General features: G+C 39.7%; 1 protein-coding gene across 5 annotated transcripts in view; it reads left to right on the forward strand.

Annotated features, from left to right (window-relative positions):
- Nucleotides 1–6486: 6486 nt before the first annotated feature.
- Macrod2 (mono-ADP ribosylhydrolase 2) overlaps nt 6487–25780 on the forward strand; it is a 2207522-nt gene continuing 2188228 nt past the window's right edge. For 3 of the 5 annotated variants that reach the window (XM_045156294.1, XM_045156296.1, XM_045156297.1), the window contains exons 1-2: nt 6488–6722; nt 14424–14540. In XM_045156294.1, the coding sequence (XP_045012229.1) occupies nt 6677–6722; nt 14424–14540 (163 nt within the window). In that variant the 5' untranslated portion in view covers nt 6488–6676. Of the gene's footprint in view, nt 6723–14423; nt 14541–25780 lie in introns of all 5 variants that reach the window. The other 2 variants (XM_045156295.1, XM_045156298.1) reach the window with 1 other exon arrangement.

Here is a 25780-nt window from a genome sequence, read left to right on the forward strand (position 1 = left end):
AAGAATCTATTCTCTCCTCCTATCTCCTTCTTCTCTTCTTTTCTCTCTGCTTTCTTTTCCTTGTTTTTCTTCCCTTCCATTTCCTTCTTTGTTTTTCCTATTTTATTTTTGTGCTGGGAATTGAACTCAGGGTCTTGGGGATGTTATGCAAGGGTTCTACTGCTAAGCTAGACAGTCCATACCAGAATACATTCTTTAATCTGGAATTTTCCAACTTTTGAGGCTGTTAGCATTCAATGACTTATGGGCACGCCCCTCCAATCTCAGGGCAGATATTACTTGCCTTCTCTTTTGTACAGACTTGTGTTTCTTTTTAATATTTATTTTTATTTATGTATGTATGTGTGTGTGTAGGGGGGGTTGGGAATGTTAATGGGCATGCCAAGGCCTCCAGCCACTGCAAACGAACTCCAGGTGCATGTGCCACCTTGTGCATCTGGCTTATGTGAGTCCTGGGGAATTGAGCCTGGGTCCTTTGGCTTTGCAGGCAAGTGCCTTAATGGCTAAACCATCCCTCCAATCTCAGGCTTGTGTTTCTTAATGGTGGGAAATGTGCTGAGAAACATGTCATTGAACAATTCCATTATGCAAGCCTAACGGAGTACATTTACACAGGCATAGATGGCATAGATCAATCACTTCACCTGGCCTTGTGATGCAGTCAAGCAACAGGGTAAGCACAAGATGTGTAAGGCTGCTGCCTGCATAACATGGCATACTGTTTTCCAGTAAACTTTCTTTTTATAGAGAAATGCATTCTAAAATGATGATCAAAAGTATAGTATAGCAAATACATAACTCAACAACATAGTCATTTGCATTATTGTTACTGGGTCTTATGCTCTCTATATAATTTATTTGCTGTCCTTTTATATTAGCACCACTGTAAACCAATGATAATGGATTTGATATGAGGATGTGATGGCTCAGGTATTACTAGACAATAGGGACTTTTCAGATTCATGATAAGCTTATGATACTACTATCATATATGTGGTCCAATCTTGGAAAAAAGTTATTATGCACTGCATAGTTGTAGTTGTTAATCTCCCTCTGACTCTTTTACATAAGAACTGTGAGTACATTTAGGACTCACCACTATAAAACATGGTAATCTCCCTCTTTAAAGATCCTTAATCTCATTTTTTAGGCTCTTTTCATGAAGTTTTATAGCATTTACAGGTTACAAAGATTAGGACCTGACTTTCTCTGGCACCAATGTTCATTATACCTACCACAGTGCCTAATATATTTTTCTTTCACTAAGAGACTTAAACATTGAGCTGTTATAATGTCTAGACTTCTTAAAATTACATAAACATAATTTATTTAAACGACTTCAAACATTATCCATTAAGCATTTGCCAAGTAATCTTTTCTTTTTTCAATCCTCACTCAAATCCAGAATTATCAGCATTTTCAGCAAATAAGCTTACTTCCTGCTTTTACTTGGACTGAGGCATTTGATCAGTGTTCCTTTTATTTTCTTCCTTCTTATTTAAATATTTCTTTGACTCTGTTTGTTTTCTATTTTATTCTAGAAGATGAAATGTCCGGTTCTTCTCACACTTTGTCTCTCTCTAGTATTTCACTATAACATTTTTATGTGTTTGTCAATTTTTTTTTCATCTTTTTAAATTTAACATGCAACTTCTAGAAAAACTTCCTCTAGATTCTGGATCCTTTGACTTACTGTCTCCTTCACTTTTCCTTCAGCCCCCAGTGGTCTGAAAAGAATAGCTCAGAATCATCACTTGTGGCTTATTGCCTGTCATTCTTCAGCTGCTAATTTTTAAATATATTTAATTTATTTATTTAGAGAGAGTGAAGGAAAGACACTGATAGAGAGAGAGAGAAAAAAAAAAGAGAAAGAGAGAATGGGCATTCCAGGGCCTTAGCCACTGCAATGAACTCCAGACAAGTGTCACCTTGTATATCTGGCTTTACGTGAGTACTGGGGATTTCAACTCATGCCCTCAGGTTTTGCGGGCAAGCCCTTTAACCACCAAGCCATTTCTCCAGCCTAACTGCTTATTTTTATTTTCACCAGTTCACCTAAAGTATAAGTCCCATGATCTCTGCTCAGTTCTCATCTTGCATTATTGTTATGAGACATCTGACATAGCACAAAAATTGAACATACTTAACTGGTTTCTATGAAAATTGAATTACAATCAGTATTTTTAAAGTCTTAAAGTCCTCCTCTCATTCTTATATCCTTGTCTTTCACTAATGCATGTAGAGAACATCTATTATATTCCACAGATGCAATGTACTTCTCTTTGAGGCAACCACTCAGTTCTTTTGTTAGCTCCCTTGTAGTTTTCTTCATATACATATGAGAAAGAGAGAGAATGGGTGTCCCAGAGCCTCTAGCCACTGTAAATGAAATCCAGATGTATGTGCCACCTTATACATGTGGCATTACATGGGTGCTGGGGAAATGAACTAGGGTCCTTAGGCTTTGCAGGCAAGTGCCTTAAATGCTGAGTCATCTCTACAGCCCCAGCCTTTTTTTTGTTCTTATATTAAAACTATTACCTCTGTAAGTTGTTCCCTTCTGTTCAAATGAACTCTTCCTTTGTTTTTCTAATTTATGAGTGCCTAGTTAACATTGTCTTATTCATCCAATAAATACTTAAAGAGAGTATACTATGTGCTAAGTCATGTGCCATTTTCTTGAGTTCATGGCGAAAGATAATCTGCTAATAAAAATAATCACACATGGAAAATTATAAACTATAAAGAGTATTTTATAGAAAACTAAATTACCATCAAAGATAAGGAAAGTGAGGTTGGGAGGGAGCCAGGAGCCCACAAAAGCTTGGTGAGGGAGTGATGTTTGGCATGTTGTCATTACTTGTTTCTTTGGAGAGAGAGTCTCATTATGTAGCTCAGGCTTGCCTTACACTTGTGATCCTTTTATCTCAGCCTCTTGAACGCTGGGATTACTGGCATGTACCACCATGCCCAGCCCAAGAGAATGATGTTCAAGCTGGAGTTTGAAGAATAAGTCAATGATACAAATTATGCTCCAGATATAGTGACAAAATATAGAAAAAGGCAAGATATTTTAAGGAAATCAAAAGTTATGTGAGATGATATGTCTATAACCAGAATTTAAGAGTGGGATGAAGGAAGAGCATGGCTTAAGGCTGCATTGATAGATGATGGTCACTCCATTTTTAATGACTACTGTAACAAAATACCATAGACTACAGATGATGGCCACTCCATTTTTAATGGCTACACTAGTCAATGTAGGGCTACTGTAACAAAATACCATAGACTCAGTGGCTTACACAACAGAAATTTATTTTCTTATAGTTGTGGAGGTTGTGTGCTATTCTAGCAGGCAGCTGTCTTCTCAATCTTCATATGGCAGAAAAGTTTAGAGGAGGGAGGAAAGCAGAGATCTCCTTCCTATGGAAAGGCTAATTCCTGTCAGATCAGTGTCCACCTAGGGCATTATTTAACCTTAGTTATCTCTTTAAGGTAGATACAGGTACAATTACATTGGATGGAAGGACTTCCACATATAAATTTTGGAGTTAATGGATACAAATCGGTCCATAGTAAAGACTGCCAAAAAGTCACTGAATGATTGACAACAGCGAGATGGTATGATCACACTGACAAGGTAATCCTGGGTACAGTGCAGAGAATGGACAGAAAAGTGGCTATGAAGGCAAGTAAGTTAAGTGCTTTGGTTGAATTCAGACTGAGCTTACTATAATTTTACTGGGAAGTATAGAGATTTTAGACTGGGATACTAGAATATTTGATCAGGTATAGCAATCTTGCATTGCTATTATGAAATCCCTGAGACAGGCTACTATGAAGAAATAGGGTTTTGTCTTGTTTGGCTTATGGTTTTGGAGGTCCAAATCAAGACTGGGTGGCCTTACTAACCAATGAGTCTCTGGTTATGAATGGTTTCACATCATGGCTGGAGTGTTTGTTGAGATCTCAGGATCTCAGGCTAGGAAGGAGACAGAATAGTCCTACAATTCCTTTTGTAAGCATGTCCCCATTGACCTCACTAGATCCTACTCCCTTGCGCCATTGATATCCTAGGAGAGGAAGCTTTTAATACATGGACTGTTGTTGTCCATATTCAAACCACAGCATTTGCCTAATGTTAATATTTCCATTCTCCTACATAACCATCTTATCTTTCCTTCTCTCTTCCCTCTCAAAATCTATTCCATTAGAAACTACTGATTTTATGTTGGTAAGATTCCTTGAATCAAAGCCCCTATTTTTATTAACAATAGATAACTGCATATTTTTATTACCATTTCAAAACATGCCTTTTAATTAAATTAATTAATTAATTAGAGAGGGTGAGAAACAGGAAGAGAGAGAGAGAGGGAGAGGGAGAAAGAGAGAGAGAAAGAGAGAGAATGAATATGGACATGCCAGGGCCTCCAGCTGCTGCAAACAAACTCTAGATGAAGTGCCACCTTGTGCATCTGGCTTATGTGGGTCCTGGGGAATCAAACCTGGGTCCTTTGGCTTTGCAGGCAAGCTCCTTAACCACTAAGCATCTCTGCAGCCCTTTATTATCATTTCAAATGTTACTTCTGGGCTGGAGAGATGGCTTAGCGGTTAAGCGCTTGCCTGTGAAGCGTAAGGACCCCGGTTCGAGGCTCCCCAGGTCCCACGTTAGCCAGATGCACAAGGAGCGCACGCGTCTGGAGTTCGTTTGCAGAGGCTGGAAGCCCTGGCGCGCCCATTCTCTCTCTCCCTCAAATGTTACTTCTTTCTTCTCTATTTCTCCCACACTTTTGATTTTTTACCTGTTTCCCAGCATTTAAATAAATACACCAGAGACAATGTCAAAATAAAAATCACTACCTCACGATACCATGAATCTTCTTGTCTCATTACTCAAAATGTTCTAGTTTTACTTTTTTTTTTTTTCTTTTTGGTTTTTCAAGGTAAGGTCTCACTCTAGCCCAGGCTGACCTGGAATTCACTATGTAGTCTCAGGGTGGGCTCAAACTCACAGCAATCTTCTTACCTCTGTCTCCCAAGTGCTAGGATTAAAGGTGTGCGCCACCACGCCCAGCTCTATTCTTTATAATTTTAAGTGAGGCCTCTCTAATACATTATTATTATTTTAAGAAATATTTTATTGATTTATTTGAGAGAGAAAGGCAGGGGGAAAGAGACAGAAAGAAAATAGGCGGGCCAGGGCCTCTAGTCACTGCAAAGGAACTCCAGATGTATGTGCATCTGGCTTCTGTGTGTATTGGGGAAATGAACCTGAGTCCTTAGGCTTTGCTGGAAAGAGCCTTAACTACTAAGCCATCTCTTCAGCCCTGACTTTTTTTTCTTTATGTGTTCCAGCTGGGCAGAGCAGAATGCTGGTTAGAGGCCAAGGTAATACAATCCTGTGTTTAGGGGCAGCCTGGTCTACATTCCCCCTAAATATCTTCCAAATAATTATTTGCACAACATGTGTGACACAAACCCCAAATTAACAAAAACGTATGAACTTTTCAAATCCACTAAATCAGCTTCTGTGTATTGTCTGATATTTGAAGAGATACAATAAATTTGGGGTAGAGGAGGGTGCAGAAAGTCTTCTAAGAAATTCTGTCACTCTACTCTTGTGGAGGGTTTCCCTGGTGTCAGTGTTGCCCAGAAAAAAGGTAGACCTTTGGACCACAGACCTGACCTGAAGCACTTACTGGAGGACGAAGACACAGTCTCATTACAGGAATTTGCCTTGACGCTCCCCGATACATTTTTGGTTGCTAGTTCTTAAAATTCTTGAGTAGCCCAGTCCATCCTCGAGCTTTCCAAACTTTTCAACGAAATTTGTAATTTTACTGAGACCGAGCAGCCAAGCGCGCACTGGACTCATCTTCCTAATCTTTCATTGTAATTTGGCCGAAAGGAGTACACGGCAGTTAGAAAGAGCACGGACCATTCACTGGATTCCACGCCCTCTGCCCACTTCTGCACATCGCACGGCCCCAGAGGATGCTAACAGTCCGGCTCTCTCCGCCGCCAGCGCGGCCCTCGCCTTACAGGCCACGCCCACAGGCCCGGCCGGGGGACGCCTCCGACCACCGCCGCCCCCTGCGGTTCCCCACGGGTGTCCGCCCTCACGCCCCGCCCCCGTCGTCGCGAGGCCGGCTCCCAGCCCCGCGAGCCGTGGCCCCGCCCACCCAGGCTCCCTAACGTCCTCGGCGTCGGGCCCGAGCCTGCGCCTGCGCGTGCGCCCTGAGGCTGAAGTGAGTGCGGGCGCGCCTTGGCTGGAGCGCGGAGAGCGGCGGGCGGTGCAGCCAATGGGAAGCGGCGCTGCCCAGCGGCCTGGAGGCGGGGCCTGGCGCGGGGGTTAGGTTAGCGCGAGGCGTGACCTAGTTGACAGGCTCTGAGGAGCTGCTGTGGCGGCGGCCGCCGGGGCGGAGGCGGGTTGGCGAGCCGGAGCCGGGAGAGAGCGGGCTGAGGGAGGAGGAGGAGGAGGAGGAGAAGGAGGAGGAGGAGGAGGAGGGCGGCGCCTCGGAGACTCGGGGCGAAGCGGCGTCGGCGCGGGACGCGGAGCCTCTTGCACTTTTTCTTCCCTCCCCGCTGCCCCCTCCCGTCCCTCCCGCTCCACACACCCTGTCTGCCCGTGAGCCTGGGGAACTTGCAGCTTAAAGCCAGCCACCCCCACGGCAGCATGTACCCCAGCAACAAGAAGAAAAAGGTGTGGAGAGAGGAGAAAGGTAACCGGCCGCGCGAGCCCTGGGTGCGGGTGGGCGGGTGGGGGCGGGGGCCCTCCGGCCGGTGCCGCCTCGCGTCCGTGTCCGTGGGTCCGCGCGCGCGCACGCGTCGGCGGGCACGCGCCTCCCCCGGGCACCTGCGGCTCGCGCGCGTGTGGGCGCACGCCCCCCTCTCTCTTTTCTGCCTCCCGCCGCACCCGGTCACCTTCTCCCTCGGTGGGGCTGCTGCCCTCGCCTAGCCTCGCCGGCCGCCCCAGGCCGTGGCACAAGTTCCTCGGGATCCCAAGCTGGGACTTGAGCATCTCTTGGCTGGGGTGTCCCGGGGACTGACCGAGTGCCCCGCCTGCGCGCATGCAGCTGCGCCTCCTGCTCCTGCCTTCTAGGCTCTCCCGTCCCTCCCTCCTGGCACAAGTGGTCCCTGCCTTCGGTGTATATCCCTTGGTCCGGGTCTCTCCTCCACGGCTGCAGTGTGAATTCTGAAACTGAGGAACTCTGGGGGAAACCCAAATAGAGCACCCTGTCCCTGAGCATAAGTGCCTTCGGAGAAGTGTGAATGGGCTTTTTCTTAGCGATGTGTCTTTCTGCATCACATCCCATTCATAGGATGGTTGCTCAGAGTGAGAATGCTTGACACTCGGTGAATGAACCCATTCCCGAATTTTGTGGAGATCAAGGCTTATCCAAGTCGATCGACAGTTGCTCCCATTGCCTTAAGAAGTGCGATCCAGTCCGTTCTCTCTCAGTTACAGATAAGATTCCGATGTAAAACTTGAGTCTCTGGTATAACCTTCCTCACCTTCTTACGTCTTTCCTTTCATTTTAATCTATTTTTTTTAAATCGTAGGAATGTAGAAGCCGCATTTGCATTTTGCTAGGATGAAGGGGAGAAAGGTTGTACAGATTTCTCCCGAGTATCTCATTTTCTTTACAGAACAGGATAAAGGGATGACTAGGTCGAAACCTGATTTCCTTGCTAATAGCTTTTTAAATTCATGTGGAATTTTATTGCGAGCTCCATGGCCTTTATGAACCTTGTGGCCAAACAGTGGAGATAGCCAGGAAAATTAAAAAAAATCCTCTACATAAGGCCCAGTTCCAACAACGCATGAGGGAAGTGGTGAGGGGGAAAAGTTTTCAGATTAACTTCTAGGAGATATTAAAGTAGCCTTTATCATTTTGAAAGATTAGCATATATATTCGTTTAAAAGAGTGTCTAGAGAACCAAAGTTCTGCTATTATCAGACAAATGTTTAGAATAAGAACCTGATAACAAGGCTGGGTACATAGCTAACCAATAGAGCACTTGCTTAACATGCATGTACATCTAGCACTAGGAGAAAGAACAAAGTAAAAGTCCACTAAAGTGCCCAGTATGTAAAGTAAGCTTGGTTTGATTTTTGCAGTAGCAGTTAGCTTAATTTCAGCACATTTTGAAAAAGGATTTACCTTAATATGATGGAGAATGGAGTTTCAAAGGGGAAAGTGGGATAGAGGGAGGGCATTTCCATGGGATATTGTTTACAATCATGCAAGCTGTTAATAAAAATAAATTAATTAAAAACAAAGAAGAGAAGATATTGAGACATTGGGACACAGTGGAAAGGTGGGCTGGGCCACATTATGTAGTTTTAGGGCAGTAAGTACTAAACAGGAAGCTAAAAAAGTCCCTGTCACCACAAAAAGAAAAATACAAATAAAAAAGAAAAATCATATCCAATTTCATTGATGGCCCTGAAATGATAGCTTTGTATAACTGATGATAATGAAGGCCAGATAGTGGAAGACTAGACATTGTTTTTAATAGCATGAGTCATTGATGAAATTGTAGTGAGTACTAAAAAGACAATTTTCTGTTCTTTTAGAAAAACAGTTCTAAAAGTAACAGTGATATAATAGTTGCTTCATTTAACATCTATGCCTTTTGACTGTGATAAGCAGACATTACAGGATCCTCCTTCAATGTCTTATGTAGTCCTTTTATTTCCTCTAATGGGAAAATCTAAACCAATATTTTTAAGTAAAACAAATACATAAAGAATGCACTTAGCAAAATTATTTACTCTTATCCAAAACTAAGCTACTTTTGCATGTAGGTTAAAGGAAAATATTATCATTTGTTTTATCAGAATGTCTGTTTTTGGCATGGTAAGTATAAAATACCACACATTATTCCACCAAAAAGGAGCTAATGATTTCTGGTACAGTAGGGAAGCTGATGGGATGCATGACCTTTTCCCTGTCATCCCACTGGAGAGTTGATAGCATAGTATTTTTGCAGCTGTTCTTTAAATCTAAATGAAGGCTTACCCATTTCATTGAAATGTCAGAGCATTCTAGAAACATTTAACTCAGAATACTGTCTAATAAGGAGATCTGTGAGCTCATCTGCTTGTTTTACAGAGAAAGGATTTATTATAAATATAAAGCATTCATTGGAAAGTTTGATATGATGCCAAAGAGAATGCATTGTATATATGCATATATGTATGTCTTTGACCTTTAGTATGTTTTCACTATTCAAACAAATACTTAAGGAATTCTTAAGAGCAGATTATTATTATTATATTATTTTGTTTTTCCAAGGTAGATTTTCGCTATAGTCCAAAGCTGATCTGGAATAATTTGCTGTGTTGTCTCAGGGTGGCCTTGAACTCATGGCTTTACTCTTACCTCTGTCTCCTGAATGCTAGGATTAAAGGCATGCATCACTAACCCTGGCCAGATGTTTTAAATATATTGTTGCTCTAATACTTTGAGCTCTAATTTAGAAACTTTCAATGGGTAATTTCAAGTATTACAGTAGGTCTTTTTGTATATATTGTATTATGATTCTTCTTTTGTTTTTGAGGCAAGCCCAACAGATTGACTTTTTTTTAAAAATTAATTAATTAATTTATTTGAGAGCAACAGACACAGAGAGAAAGACACATAGAGAGAATGGGCGCGCCAGGGCTTCCAGCCTCTGCAAACGAACTCCAGACGCGTGCGCCCCCTTGTGCATCTGGCTAACGTGGGACCTGGGGAACCGAGCCTCGAACCGGGGTCCTTAGGCTTCACAGGCAAGCGCTTAACCGCTAAGCCATCTCTCCAGCCCCCCCCTTTTTTTTTAATGAGAAAGAGAGAGAGAGAATTGGCATTGGCATGCCAGGGCCTCTAGCCACTGTAATTGAAATCTGGATGCATGCACCACCTTTTGTACCATCTTGTGCACCATCTTGTGTGCATATGGAATCTTGTGCATGTGTCACCCTTGTGGGATCTGAGGAGTTGAACATGTGTCCTTATGCTTTGTAGGCAAGCACTTTAACTGCTGAGCCATCTCTCCAGCCCTGATTAATCCTTTTTTTTTTCCTTGTCTTTGTGCTTAAACTTTTAAATAAATGTAACAGAAGCCAGGTTTCATTTCTATATGCATTTTTTGACATTAACAGAAACTAAGTTGTGTACAATGTCTTTCAGCCTGGTTGCTAGTATTGTAACAATACTGGTGACCAGAATGTTTAAAGCAGTGCATTAGAAACTGATAGTTGCCTTCCCTTTTTGCCTTTGGGTGATAATTCCAAATTTAGCATTCCTTTCAAACTTTCTGTTCTACCAAGACACAATTTCCCTATAGTAAGCAAATGACATCCCTTTTTAATTCATGGAGAAAGGGTAACACCCCCATAGAACACCAGTCACACCATTATGCTTCTCCATACTATCAGAACTGTCTCTACCTGTAGAGAGGAAGCACTTTCTCGCTTAAGTTAGCTCTTGTGCCTGTGTTCCTTGTTCAGTCTCTTGTATTCCTGGAGAACTTGTACTGCCATTGATTGATTCATTCTTGGGTGTTTAATTTCTCACTGTCTTCAGTACTCTACTACCTAGGACAATGCTCACGTGGTTTCCATCTTAAAGTAGCATTTCTTCCACAAATACTCACTTTGGAGTCCCTGCTCTTCCTTCCTCTCTTGTTCTCACTCTCATTCAAGATAGGGTCTCACTCTGTGTAGCCCAATCTGGCCTGGATTGACTGTAGCTAAAGTTGCCCCTGAATTTGCAGCAGTCTTCATGCGTAAGCCTCCTGAGTGCTAGGATTGGAGGTGTGAGCTGCCACACTAGGTGCTGCTTTCTTTTGTTTACTCCCTCTTAATGTGGATTTCAGTTACATTTTAGTATACTAATGTGTCTAAAGTTATTTAGTAATGATGATGATCATACTAATATAATAGGAAGTACTGAAGTTCTTTGTGGTCAGTATTATTTTATTGCCTTATCTGGATTATTTAATTTAAGTCTTAGAACCTAAGAGAGAGAAAATTATATGAGGTAAGGTAGAGTCAAGAAACTTTGAACATATTGCCACGTTTTGAACCCCAGGGACTTTAGGTGAATAACTTGACTTCTCTGCCTTAGTTGTCTCATCTATAAATGGGGAGTAATACCTGTCTCCCAAAGGAACTGAAACATAAACGATGAAGTAACATCAGATGAACTCCCAGCAGCTCTATTAAACATGGCTCTTTTTTTCTGTGCTGTTGGTAATCCAGTTGATAGAAAGCAATGACTCTTAAAAATAATTTAAATTAATTTATTTGACAAAGAGAAAATGAGGCAGGTAGAGAGTGAGAGCAAATGGACACAACAGGGCCTCTAACCACTGCATATGAACTCCAGATGCATGCACCATTTTGTGCATGTGGAAAAGCAGTAACCCTATACCTAGGTGGTATCTGTGTTTGATTTTATTATTCTGCCTTTGTGCCTGCTGTCTTAACTTTTTTTTTTTTTTTTGTTGCTTTTTTTGTTTTTGTTTTTTGAGGTAGGTTCTCACTCTAGCTCCGGCTGACCTGGAATTCACTATGTAGTTGCAGGGTGGCCTTGAACTCACTCAATCCTCCTACTTCTGCCTCCCACTATGCCTGGCTGTCTTAACTTTTGTAAAGTTTGGGTTATAACTTCTAAAATCTTTAGATTCTTCAATATCCCATAGGCACCTTAAACAGTTCAATTTGTTGAGCCTTGAGTAATGGGATTTGAATACATCACCTCTGATTAAAATATATCTTTATTGGACTGGAGAGATGGCTTAGTGGTTAAGCGCTTGCCTGTGAAGCCTAAGGCTCGATTCTCCAGGACCCATGTTAGCCAGATGCACAAGGGGGCGCACGTATCTGGAGTTCGTTTGCAGTGGCTAGAAGCCCTGGCACACCCATTCTCTCTCCCTCTCTCTCTGTCACTCTCAAATAAGTAAATAAAAATGAACAAAAAAAAATTTAAAAAATATACATATCTTTCTTGCTAAGTATGGTATCACACACCTTTTATTCCTGCACTTGGAAGGCTAAGGCTGGGGGATTTCAAGTTTGAGGCTAGCCTGGGTTATATAGGGACCTTGTCTCAAAAATAAGCAAATAAGTAACATTCCTCTCCTGCCATTCTTTCTCTTTCTTTTTAAATCCTCACATGTAATTGAAGATTGGGAAAAATTTGTCTTTCACTCCCTCTTGTTCCTTCCCTTACTCTCTCTTTCCCTCCCTCCCACTTTCTACTCTACGTTGCGCAGGCTGCTTTTGAACTTTTGGTGTGGAGTGGTTCTCCCACACCAGCCTGTGTAGTACTCAGACTGTAGGCTACACTATTGCTCCAGTTTTGAGATATGTGCCATCTCTCTCTGTTGAGATGAATCTTCTAAAGTGATTATTTTGTAAGCATTGTATTGCCTTAAACTAAATACTACCCTAAAATCCATCTAAACCTAAACTACCATACCTTGTAATATACTGAAAGATATTTGCAAAAGACTATAACTGTTAGCCTCTAAATTGTGGGGACGTTTGGTAAAGCTGTAATATGTAACAGCTGCAATAGAACCTGAGTGAGGATGTCAGTGTGACTTTATATGTTGAGTCTTAGTTAAATCTTAAGTTCTTCTTTTTTTTTTTTTTTTTTTTTTTTGCTTTTCAAGGTAGGTCACTGGATCCCAGGCAGACCTGGAATTCACAATGTAGTTTCAAGCTGACCTTGAACTCACAGTGATCTTTCTGTGTCAGCCTCCAGTGCTGGGTTTAAAGATGTGTGTGTCACCATGCCTGGCTTTCTTCCTTGTTTTTTCACATTGACTAACTAGACACTCTTACTCCCTCTCCCCATCCTAGTGAATTATCTTACATACCTCCCAGGATATGCATAATCAAGGATAAAGTTTAAACTACTCAGTATGACATACAAGTCTTGTACAGTTTTGTTTTACTTTATTTTCAGATCTTTTTTACTTTTGGGGGTCCTTCCCTTCCAGACCACATATCACAAGTTTCATTGTTTGTTAATATTGTTTTGTTAGTTGAAATATCCTTATTTTTTTTTTAACTTGTTCATAGGAAATTTCTACCTGCCTTCATGAGTCATGGGTTAGGAAGATTATTTCAATAATATTAAACATTTGAAGCATAGTGAATTCTTGTTTTATTATTAATTAATTTTTTTTTTTTTTTTTTGAGGTAGGGTCTTACTCTAGGCCAGGCTGACCTGGAATTCACTGTAGTCTCAGGCTGGCCTCAAATTTACTGTGATCCTCCTACCTCTGCCCCCCAAGTCCTGGGACTAAAAGCGTGAGCCACCACACCAGACTGGGAGTTCTTTATAAATGATGTCTTCTATTATTAGCTCTTAAAATGAAATTATTTTATATTTTAATCTCATAATCAGGATGTGTATTTAAAGTATGCTTATTTTATTTTTACTATTTTTTTGTTTGTTTTTTGAGGTAGGATCTCACTCTAGCTTAGGCTGACCTGAAATTCATTATGTAGTCCCAGGGTGCCCTCGAACTCATGGCAATCTTCCTACCTCTGCCTCCTAAATCCTGGGATGAAAGACATGCACCACCATGCCCGGCTTAAACTATGTTTATATCACCACCACAAAACTACTATTAAATTGCGAGTACACTTTTATTGTTGGTGGATTGGTAAAATTGAGGTGATATGCTGCTAGCTATGTCTCTTGTATTCTCTTAATGCTTATGTTAGCAATTCATATTTTATTTAATAGATATTATTTTGTATATTATTCATTTCCTCTTTTGCCCTGTATTTCAAGGTTAAGGATCACCTTTGTTCCTGAAGTGTATAAGTACACTGGCAATAGGGCTGGAGAGATGGCTTAGAGGTTAAGCGCTTGCCTGTGAAGCCTAAGGACCCTGGTTTGAGGCTCAATTCCCCAGGACCCACATTAGTCAGATGCACAAGGGGGCGCATGCATCTGGAGTTCGTTTGCTGGGGCTGGAGGCCCTGGTGAGCCCATTCTCTCTCTCTCTATGCCTCTTTATCTCTCTGTCTATTGCTCTCAAATAAACAAAGAAAAAGTAACAAAAAAATTATAGAAAATACACTGGCAATAAACAAACAAACAAAAACAAAAAATATCCTGGAATATGGTGGGGCATCGGTAGATATTGATTGAAAGAGTAAATACGTTTATTTATTTCTTTGGGTTATTATTGGAGATCCTCCTCCATCAGACTTTGATTTCATTTTTTCTTATTAATAAGGAAGCAGTTTAACACCTTTTAACACTCAGTATGAAACCACTGGATTTGTGATTTTGTGTTCCTCAAGATCAAGTCTTTGGTTATTTTATCAAGATTAACATTTAGAATATAAAATAATTCCAAAGCTTAAAATTTAAATACAAATGGAGGTTCTGCTTTTATTTTGCAAGAACGTTTACTGAAGATGACCTTAGAGGAGAGACGCAAAGAATACATAAGGGACTATGTTCCTCTGAACACCATTCTGTCGTGGAAGGAGGAGGTGAAGAGCAAGAGCCAAAATGATGGTAAGTTTCTCGGAATGTTTTCTAGGTGGATACTGTTCTCTGCATTGATGACTCTTGCAAAACAGTTGTTGACAGGAATGAATAATGGACATTCATAAAAGAGGTGACTTTTTGTTATTTTGCTCTGAGTTATTACTCAGTTATCTTTCAGTTGTTTTTAGTCATCTGTCACATGCTTTTCAACCTCGGGAATGCATACTGACATAATTCATGTTTTGAAATATTTGTAAAAGTATTCTTTTACAGGTACCTTTTTATCTTTTAAAAACTATCCTGTATGAATTCTTAGAGCATAAGCGGATAGACAGTTGCTGATTTTCTGGCATGATATTTTAAACTTGATTTAGTTTATTTTTTTCTTAGAGTTCTTTCAGGTTATTTTAAGAATTGTAAGCCGGGCGTGGTGGTGCACGCCTTTAATCCCAGCACTCGGGAGGCAGAGGTAGGAGGATCGCCGTGAGTTCAAGGCCACCCTGAGACTACAGAGTTAATTCCAGGTCAGCCTGGACCAGAGTGAGACCCTACCTCGAAAAACCAAAAAAAAAAAAAAAAATTGCATAAGAGTACATTAGGAAGACTGTAGAAAAACAAGATAAATAGTCTTTTAGATCATTTTAGAGAGGCATCTATGTTTTGTATAGTGTGGTATTAGGTCTACATGTAAAATATTTGGTAAAATTTCCTCAGTCTTTATGATTTGATAGAGGTCTAAATTACGGTAGAATGTCAGTGGATTTTTAAGGATTAAAAAGATACATGACAACGTTTCAAAACAGAAAATAACACTTCAACATATTTAATATGCTTACTTCAGAATAGTCATCCATGTTAAGATGGAGGTGGAATTTAGACAGTGTACCCTGAGCAAGGAAGTTTACTTCATGAAATGGATTTGGAATATAAATTTCACAGGCTGTGGCCTTACATTGATGAGTATACAGAGTACTTTGGGCTCAGAAAAAGAAGACCAAGTGTGGAATTCCCATATGAGAATAAATAAATGAATAAAAAAAGCGGTAAGATGAATTAAACTTTGAGGTCTGTGAAAAGACAGAAGAGCACAATTATGTTGGGCTTTAGGATTATATATATATTCCATATATATCTATATATATTATATGTACATACATATAATATATATATATAATATATGTATATATATCTATATCACATACATACACGCATCTTTATTTATATTTAAAGACAGGCAAACCGTGTGTGCTGGCACATGCTTGTAATCTCAGCAATCAGCAGGAGGCCGAGGAAGGAGGATTGCTGCAAGTCCTAGGTCAACCTTGCTACATAATGAGTTCAAGGCCAGCCTGTGTTACATAGCCAAACAGTATTTCCAGAAAATAAAATAAACAACAAAGAAAAACAAAAGGCAAAGAATGTCAGGTTGGGAGTGAAAAGATGTGGATTCTTTTACTTACCCCAACATGTGAGTGACTTTGGGCAAGTAGGACAGTAGCTTTACCCCACAGATTAGTGGGGTCCTTGAGCCAGCTGATTAAGGTGATCCCATCTGATCTGCCTGCCTTTTGTCTTCAATAAATGCAAGTTGGTTTGATAATTCTCTAATGAAGACATTGCAAGAGAAGGCAGTGCTAGGTAATACAAGAATGCAAAGCTAGAAATCAGTAAGACAGAATTTTGGGCTTTGTCTGCCATTTCATGCGTATGTCTCGTTTTTTTTTCTTTCTTTTATTTATAAGCAGCTGGTGTGTTGATGGCTTTGTCTGTATTTTATTCATGCCTAGTAGATCTCTTTCTTTCCAGTACTTCTGTCTTTCATTCATCTGATTATTTTTGTGGTCACTGCTGTAGCTGGTCAGTTTTGTAAGGATGTGGCATATGATGTTTTTTTTTTTTTTTGTAAACAATGTTGGCCTCCTGAGATAGAGTAGTTGGTAGAGCAGTATTACTTAGACTGCTTTTCCCACCATGGGAACTGCTCTGTTCTGTACAGAAACTTGGCCTTATTGGCTTCTTCATTTACAGATTCAGAAAATTACTGTGTAGGGTAGGATTTTCTTGTTAGAGAATTCATAGTAGTTGGGTGTGTTCAGAGATTCCGTATGCATCATATACTTCCCAAGTTAGAAAACATAATTAATTAACATCCGACATGTTTCTTACAATACAGAATACAGTGTATTTAGTTCCAGCTCCCAAACATGAGCTTTATAAGTGGTTCACAAGTGCTTTATGTCTTTTTTTTTCTGCTATGCTATTTTGAACATGATAGTCCTCCATGGGTAGGTAGGGATGTGATCTGAACTGTATTTCTATTAAACAGAGTTTTATTCTTTCCATGTAATCTGATATGTAATTTGCTATTCTTTAAATTGGTAACTGGCTTCGCCCTTATTCTTGAAATATAATGGCTCATTGTATAAAAAGCATTTGTTGATTTCTTTACGTTGTATACATCTTACACATCTTTCATAAGTATTTACTTCTAACATATTCAGTTCTCAGTTATAATGTAAGTCAAGATTGTTTTAGTATTTTAATAATTTTAAAAGATCTTTAGTGCTGGGGGAGGGGTTTATAGCTCAGTAGTGGTATAATTGACCAGCATGTTTAAGGCACTGGGTTTGATTCCAGCACAACAAAGAAGAGAAAAAGAATCTTCAAAAAAATAAATTCAGGTCCAGATGCTGTGGCATAAGATTCTACTCCCTGTTATTTGGGACACTGTAGCAGGAGGCACCTAAGCCCAGGATTTCTGGGCCACTTGCAAGCAACATAGTGAAGTTCTCTTTATTATGTGTGCATGTATACAGCTTTTCAGACTTACTTTGAAGCAGATTTTTTTTACATGATCAGTTTTATCTATAAATATATGTATACATACAGTGTATGTATCTTTAAGAGATATATGGCAATTTAGTATAAGTACAATATTATTGTTAAATGAAAATTAATATAAACAAATAACTAGTATTCTTATTGTATCATAAAGGGCTTTTTTGTATTGCTTATTTGTTTGAATCAAGATCTAAACAAGGTCCATGTACATTATTTAATTGGTAAGTTTTAATCAGTAAATTTGAAATCTTTTTTTTTTTTTTCACGGTAGGGTCTTGCTGTAGTCCAGGCTGATCTGTATTTCATTCTGTAGTCTCAGGGTGGCCTTGAACTCATTTTTGAAACAGAATCTCATGTGTCTTGGGCTGGCCTTATGCTCCATATATAGCCAAAGATGACTTTGAATCTCTGTTACCTTTAACCGCCACCTTCCAAATGCCAAGATAACAGGAGTTTGTCACTATGGGTGGTTTGTATAGTGCTGGAGATTAAACCTATGCCTAGAAAACACTCTGCTAATTTACCTGAATGTCCAGTCCATGAGTTATGTTGTATGTTTGAAGTGTAATAGAGGAAAATAATAGTGCAGATGAGTTAGGTTAAAATAGTAAAAGTAGTTTAGGGCTGGAGAGAAGGCTTGGCAGTTAAGGTGCTTAACTTACCTAGGATTGATTCTCCAGTACCCATGTAAAGCCAGATGCACAAGGTGGCACATGTGTCTGGAGTTGGTTTGCAGTGGCTAGAGGCCCTGGCATGCCCATTCTCTGTCTCTGTCTCTCAAATAAATGAATAAATAAAATATTAAAAAAAATTAGAATGCCAGCCATGGAGGCACATGCCTTTAACCCCTGTACTGGGGAGGCAGAGGTAGGAGGATTGCTGTGAATTCAAGGTCAGCCTGGGACTACAGAGTGAGATCCAGGTCAACCTAAGTTACAGTGAGACCCTACCTTGAAAAAAACTAAAACAAATAATAATAATTAGTAGTTCATTCAAGTACAAGACAAAGTTTTCTTTCTAAATACAATTGTTATTTGCTATTTGTAAATAGCAAAGAATTGGTTATTTAGAAGAAATTTCATATGTGGAAAACACTTAAATCTAAATTGTCTGAAATGAAGAGTCAAGTCTGAATTGCTTTATATTTTATGAGGTGAATGAAAATGTTGTGACATGCATAGGGTGATTAGAGACACATTTATAATCTTTGGTTTCATGTCAGAAATTCAGCATTTTTTGCTGTCCTTTAACTAGAACTGATTTCTGTTCATAAAATTATGTCTGTAAGAAACGATGAAATACCAAGTATGGTGGTGCATGTCTGTAATCCCAACTACTTCGGAGGGTGAGGCAAGAGGATAGACGTTAGAGGTGAGCCTGGGCAACATAGTGTTATATTTTCTTTAAAATAAGTAAATAGATTAACAAGCAGACAAACAGCACTTGGGAAACTACGATAGGGGGAATCTCTCTGAGTCTGAGGCTAGCCTGCTCTTAGAGTGAGATCAGCCTGGGCTGTGGTGAGACTCTGCCTCAAACAAACAAAACAAACCAAACAAAAAACGAAAGAGAAAATAGGAAGCAGAAGAGAACTCAGCTAAATACTACAGCTTTTTAGATAGACATCCTTTAGTTTGAGTCTGTGATGATTTTTCATAAATGATGTATATATAAATTTAATTTAAAGGTCTACAGTTGCTTCTAGTAATGAAGACCACTCTGTTGTTATTCTTTAAACAAGTGTGACATTTCTTTTCCTGCAAAGATGTTGTACAGCTAAAATTTCTATTAAAAATAGGCACTTTTCAGATGTCGAAAGTAATGATTAAGGATGAAATTCAAACATAGTCTACTTTATTGTTTGGGCTCTCTGCCCCTTCATCCTCATCCTTGTATTCTACTACTACTCTCTTTTTTAAAATTTTTTTTGCTTTTTATTTATTTGAAAACAATGGACACACAGAGAGAAAGAGGCAGATAGAGAGAGAGAGAGAACGAGAATGGGTGCGCCAGGGCCTCCAGCCACTGCAAACGAACTCCAGATGTGTGCACCCCTTTGTGCATCTGGCTAACGTGGGTCCTGGGGAATCGAGCCTTGAACCGGGGTCCTTAGGCTTCACAGGCAAGTGCTTAACCACTAAGCCATCTCTCTAGCCCTCTACTACTCTCTTTCTTGGTCTGTGCATCTGATCTTTCTGGTTCTTGAGTGTGTTATTCTCCTTCCCACTAGGGCTCAGTCGTATGAGGGAGCTGTACTCATCTTTCCTGCTTAATTTCTAATAGCTCTCTTGGTTTTGAACTTGAAAGACTCCTGTTCTCTGTGAAGTCTTTCTTGATTCCTTAATTTAGAATATGTTGTTTTATCATGTGCTCTCATGGAGAGTTAACACTCTTGTCAAGTGTTATCAGTAATTGATTTTGTTTGTACTCAGCATCTGTCTCCTTTATGATACTAAAACTACCCATGAAAATAGGAACCATATTATTTTAAGTCTCATTTACATCCTTGACTTCCTGGCTTTTAGTAGATAATGAGTAAGTACCTGTTTTGAGGGTTGACTGAATGATAAACTATATTTGCCTGTTAATGTTTTCATGAATTATTTCCTGTCTACGTTTTGTCTATTAAAAGGATTCATGTGGGAATAGAAAGCTTAGAAATGAAGCTAGTTGCTTTTTACTTTTGATAATAAATATCTTTGTAACATAAAGTTGGTTTCATTAAATTTCAGATGTAGAGCCCAATGACAAATTTCAATAAAGATTTTACTTAACTTTTCCATAGTATTTAACTAATGGAGCCAAGGTTGAAAATTCCTGTGCTAGGTATATTCATGAGCATTGACTATTATTATTTTGTAGTAATTAGCAACTGTCATGATTTCACTTTCTCTGCAATCAAATCTTAACAGAGCTTAAGTTAAATGAGTAAAAATGTATACATTTGAGCTCTTGGACAGATTTTAAGAGTCCTATGCTCTACCAACTGAGCTAGGCAGGCTGCTTGGATAGATATTTCATATATTCAAATATTTTTGAGATAAGGTTGTTTTACTTGTAAAGTGGAGAAAAAATGGAATATAAAGTTATGTAGGAATTCACTGATTACTACATGGTTCTGGTATTCCTCTAGTTTGTTCTGCTTTGTGATCTTTTAACTGCTTTCCAAGACTTTTTTTAAAAGAATTTATTTTTCTTTATTTGAGAGAGTGAGAAATAAGCAGAGGTAGGGGGAGAGAGAGAATGAGTGTGCCAGGGCCTCTAGCCACTGCTAATGAACTCCAGATGCGTGTGCCCCATTGTGCAGCTGGCTTATGTGGGTCCTGGAGAGTGGAACTGGGATCCTTTGGCTTTGGTGGGCAAATGCCTTAACTACTAAGCCATCTCAACAGTCCTAATTATGTTATTTTGATACATATAAGGATGACTTAGTGTTGAGGCCACAAGTTGAAAAGTTCTTAATATATCTTGTGGTCTGCTAGTTTTACTTTTTACATTATTAGGTAAATTTCACTAGTAGGTATGATTGTTACATAGGTGTATGTTGGTCAGTGTAGATACTTTGAGTGTGGTTATAGGCTGGTGGTAGCCAAAGCCAACCTTCATTCCCATAGTCTATGTGTGTCTTCATAATGCCAGCCTTCTTTCAGATTTATTTTAAATCTGTATGTATTTCAAAATGCCTTTGACTTTTATGAAATACTTGTTTGGTGAATTTTTTTTTTTTCGAGGGAGGGTCTCACTCTAGCCTGGACTGACCTGGAATTCACTATGTAGTCTCACAGTGGCCTTGAACTCATGGCAATCCTCCTACCTCAGCCTCCTGAATGCTGGGATTAAAGGTGTGCACCACCACACTTGGCTTGGTGAATTTTTCTGTAAGTATTCAAAACAAGAATTTATGGGTAGCTTGTTGTGTTACTTAGGACTTTGATTTAAACTGGGTTGAAGATTGCTGGTAGAACATAATATGGGTGAATGCACTTTAACACAAGTGGCCTCAAGCTATGAGGGCAATGGACAACTATTAAATTTTAAGGAAGTGCACAAGGTATTAAGATGAGAAAAATTTTATTTGTGACAGTGTATATAGAAGATTAAGTTAGGTGTGGGGGTCCTCCATCACTTAATATCTTCTCTGCTTTGCTACAGTTACTCACTGGTTATTTTCTTTTCTAGACATATATACATCTCTTTCATCTTTCTTATCCTCTCTGCTACAGTTACTCATTTGTCTCTCTCTCGCTCTCTTACTTTATTTTATATTTTGTGTTTCAAGGTAGGGTGTCACTGCAGCTCAGGCTGACCTGGAATTCACTCCGCATTCTCAGATTGGCCTCAAACTCACGGTGATCCTCCTATTTCTGCCTCCCAAGTGCTGGGATTAAGTGCGTGCTCCACCACGCCTGGCTTGGAAATACATCTCTTCTTTCATATTTTTTAATATCTGTTTGACATATCATTTCTCATTTCATTTATCTCTGTATCTTTCAGTATTCTAGTACAGTCATTCAGTATTAGAATAATCTTTGAATCTTCTTTGGGGGTCTTTGTCAGTTTCCCAACTTATGTGTGGTTTTGTCATGTAAAATTTACCATTTAAAAAAATTACTTTTTTTTAAAGTTTCCTATTTTTTGGCATTTTTATTGACAACTTCCATACTTACAGACAGTAAACTGTGATAATTTCTTCCCTTCACCCACTTTCCCCTTCACAAATACACAGTCCATCATATTTCCTTCCTCTCTCCATTAGTCTCTCTTTTATTTTGATGTTACTGTCTTTTCTTCCTATTATGAGAGTCTTGTGAAGGTAGTACTAGGCACTGTGAAGTCATGAATATTGAGGCCAGTTTATGTCATGACAATTACATTGTAAGCAGTCTTTCCCTTCCTTTGGCTCTTATATTCTTTCCTCCACGTCTTCTGCAGTGTACCCTGATTCTTGGAGGGTGTGATAGAGATATAGTAATTTTTTCCATGCTGAACACTTGCTCTGTCACTTCTCAGCACTATTGTGCCTTTTGGGTCATCCCCGTAGTCACCGCTGTCTGAAAAGAGAAGCTTCTCTAACCAAAAGTGAGGGTGGTATTAATATATGTGTATGGACATTAGGTAAAGTGCTTACAGGGCAATTTGCTGAGCATAATATATGCATTTAGCCAGACAGGAGTAGGTGTTACACTCTTAATGTCCATGACCTCCCCTATCATAGGTTTTTGATTAGGTTTTCAGTACCAGGCATGTATTCCCTCCCATAGAGCAGGCCTCCAGTCTAATTAGAGAGCAATTGTTTTTCATATAACATACATGCCACTATTGCACCATTCAGTCTTTTGTCCTGGCTAGCCAAATTCGAGGCTTGCAGTATCCACTGTTTTCACCACAGATGGCTTCTGTCTCCCATAGCACTGCATGCAGTGTAGCTTTTTCTAGCTTTCTGTCAGCTGCTCTATAGGGAGAAGGTTTTCTGCTCAGTCCCAACTTGATTTCCCAGTGGCCTTGCAGCCCAGGCATGTGGATTAGGGTCTTACATCTATTTCTGGTGGGAAACCAAGAGCCTTGGCAATAGCCTATAATGGTTTGGGGGCAACAGGAACCTCCCTGGCCAGCAACTCACTAGAAGGTATCCCATCCCTGGCATTGGAATTTTTCTAGTAACAGGCTTCTGGGTGTGCCATTACCCAAATATTTAAGTTTTCATGTGGCTTATTCACAATATCTTAAGTTTTGACTAACCCTCCCCCTACCCTTTTCTTTACTCAGTCTCTTCCCCTGACCTCACTTAGGCCATTCCACTCTTAGTAACCTGTTAATTTGCCATTTTGATTGCTTTAAAGTATACAAGTCAGTAGCATTATATATTTACAGTATGTGCAGCCATTCCTAGTTAACATGTATGGAACTTTCATCTTCCCAACTAGAAATTTTGTATCTGTGACATAAAGCTGCTCATTCTTTCTCTTTACCAGCCTCTGTTTTTATCCATTCTTTCTATCTTTCTGAATTTGTTGGTTCTGGATTCCTCATGTAAGTAGATTCATGCAGTATTTGTCTTTTGCATCTGACTTATCACACCCACATGATGCTTTATAGTCATCATACTATAGTATCAGAGTTTGATTTTTTCTCTTACAATATTTATTTTGAATTAATAAGATCTTGGATATATCAATTTTCCATTCTAGGGCTTAACCTCAGGGCCTTGAGCATGATAGGCATACTCTTTACCAGGAAGCTCCACCTACATGCCTTCCAGTAGATTTTTCCATTTTGCATAGTACTTATGCATGGGGGGGGGCGCTCTAATTTTTCCACATTTGTATATGTATTTGACCATTTGCATATCTTGTTTGGAGAAATGCCTGCCCTTGTTCTTTTTCTAGTTATGTTGTTTTTTTTTTTTTTAAGTTGTTGGGGTCCTTTACTATTTATTTGTTTTTTTACTTTTTTGTGGTAGGGTCTTGCTGTAGCTCAGGCTGACTTGGAATTCATTATATGGTCTCAGGGTGGCCTTGAACTCACAGCCATCCTCCTACCTCTGCCTCCCAAGTGCTAGAATTAAAGGTATATGCCACCACACCTGGCTGGATTTCTTTTTTATTGTATGGTTTACAGATGGTTTTTCTCACATCTGTGGACTGTTTTTCTAGTGTCCTTTGACGTAAAGAAATTTTTATTTTGGTGAAGTCCAGTTTGCCTTGGTTTTGTTTTGCTGTTTGTGATTTTAGTGTCATAGCATAGAAATTATAGTCAAATTGATTACCATGGAAACTTTATGGTTTTAAGAATTTTATTGATTTTTGCCTTACTTTTTGCCGGATCCTCTGGCAGGTAGAGCTGTGGGAGAGCTGGTCCCACTGGTCTTTCCCTGGGGCTGAGTGGGATGGAGAGTGTCGACAACCCAGACCCTCTCCTAGTCACCGGAGAGAAACACACTGAGACGGGAGACTTGTCGAAGCAGGATCACGTTTTATTGTATCAACCAGGCACTTACATAGCATCAAGGTAGGGGGTGGGAGTCTTAGGATGGGTTGAGGATTAAGGGCCAATAATATTTCACCATGTTAGTAGTAGCTGGGCGGAGGCAGTTTTAGGTCAGTCCTTGCTGAGTCACTCCTATGCGGAAGTCATAGGCCAAAGACAGGTTGCCAAACTCTAGCCAGGCTCAGGAAGTTCCACTGGGCCTTGGGTCTGGTCCTCTTTAGGCCTCACATCAGGCCCAACAACTTTTTGGTTAATTTTTATACATGGTATAAGGAAGGTCCAAGTTTATTGTTTTGCATGTGGATATCCAGTTTTATAGTACATTTATTTAAAAGACTGTTCTTTTCAAGACCATTGAATAGCTTCAGCACACTTTTTGTAAATAAGTTAAAAATATTTCACTGATGTGACTGTGGTTATACTGACTGGACAGCGTATCAAACTACCTTCTGAATCTCTGTGTTTATTTCCATAGCTTGGGGATTCTTACATCTTCAAACACAGTAGTTTCTTTATGCAGAGGGAGAGGTGACTACAAGTGTGTGCATAGAAGACAAAGAAACCAAGACTGGACAGCCCAGTTGTGCTCAGCCCTAACCCTCACATCAAAACCACACCCTCCAAGGTTCAGGGAATCTCATGGAAGCGACCTGGAGAGCAGAATGCCATTTTCTGGATACACTCATAGACTTACTGTAGATGTGTGTGTGTGTTTTTTTTTTTTTTGTTCCATGGGACCTCACACCTCCCAGTGTAAATAGTTGAAGCTGATGATTTCTGGGAGAGGGGAGGCATGTCCCTTAGTGGTGAGGCTACTTACACAGGTTATGGTGGGGGAGAATTTACATTTAAACAACCATAGTGTGACACAAGCTTTGTTCTTTTTATTTATTTATTTTTTATAATTTTCTTCATTTTTATTTATTTATTTGGGAGTGACAGAAAGAGGCAGGGAGAGAGAGAGAGAGAGAGATAGAGATAGATAGATAGAGATAGAGATAGAGAACGGGCGTGCCAGGGCTTTCAGCCACTGCAAACAAACTCCAGATGTGTGTGCCCCCTTATGCATCTGGCTAATGTGGTTCCTGGAGAATCGAGCCTTGAACTGGAGTCCTTAGGCTTCACAGGCAAGCACTTAACTGCTAAGCCATCTCTCCAGCCCTGTTCTTTTATTTTGTGATGAATTGTTGGTATGTATGTTTAACTTATTGGCTTGGTGGGCCAGATAATAGCTCATGAAGAGTATGGTAACTTGGTCAAATTGACATCTTGACAATTTTATCAAATTGTCAATTTGTGTTAAGGTCCAGTAGCAGTCTAAAAAGTGTTTTTCAAAAAGAAGCAGGCCTTATTCCAAAATCCTAAGGATCTCCCCTGTGATTCTTCTGTGGGTGCCTGCTAAAAGCTCCAAACAGTATTCCCATCTGGCACTGTCATCT

This window comes from Jaculus jaculus, chromosome 8, assembly GCF_020740685.1.
Source record: "Jaculus jaculus isolate mJacJac1 chromosome 8, mJacJac1.mat.Y.cur, whole genome shotgun sequence".
NCBI lineage: Eukaryota > Metazoa > Chordata > Mammalia > Rodentia > Dipodidae > Jaculus > Jaculus jaculus.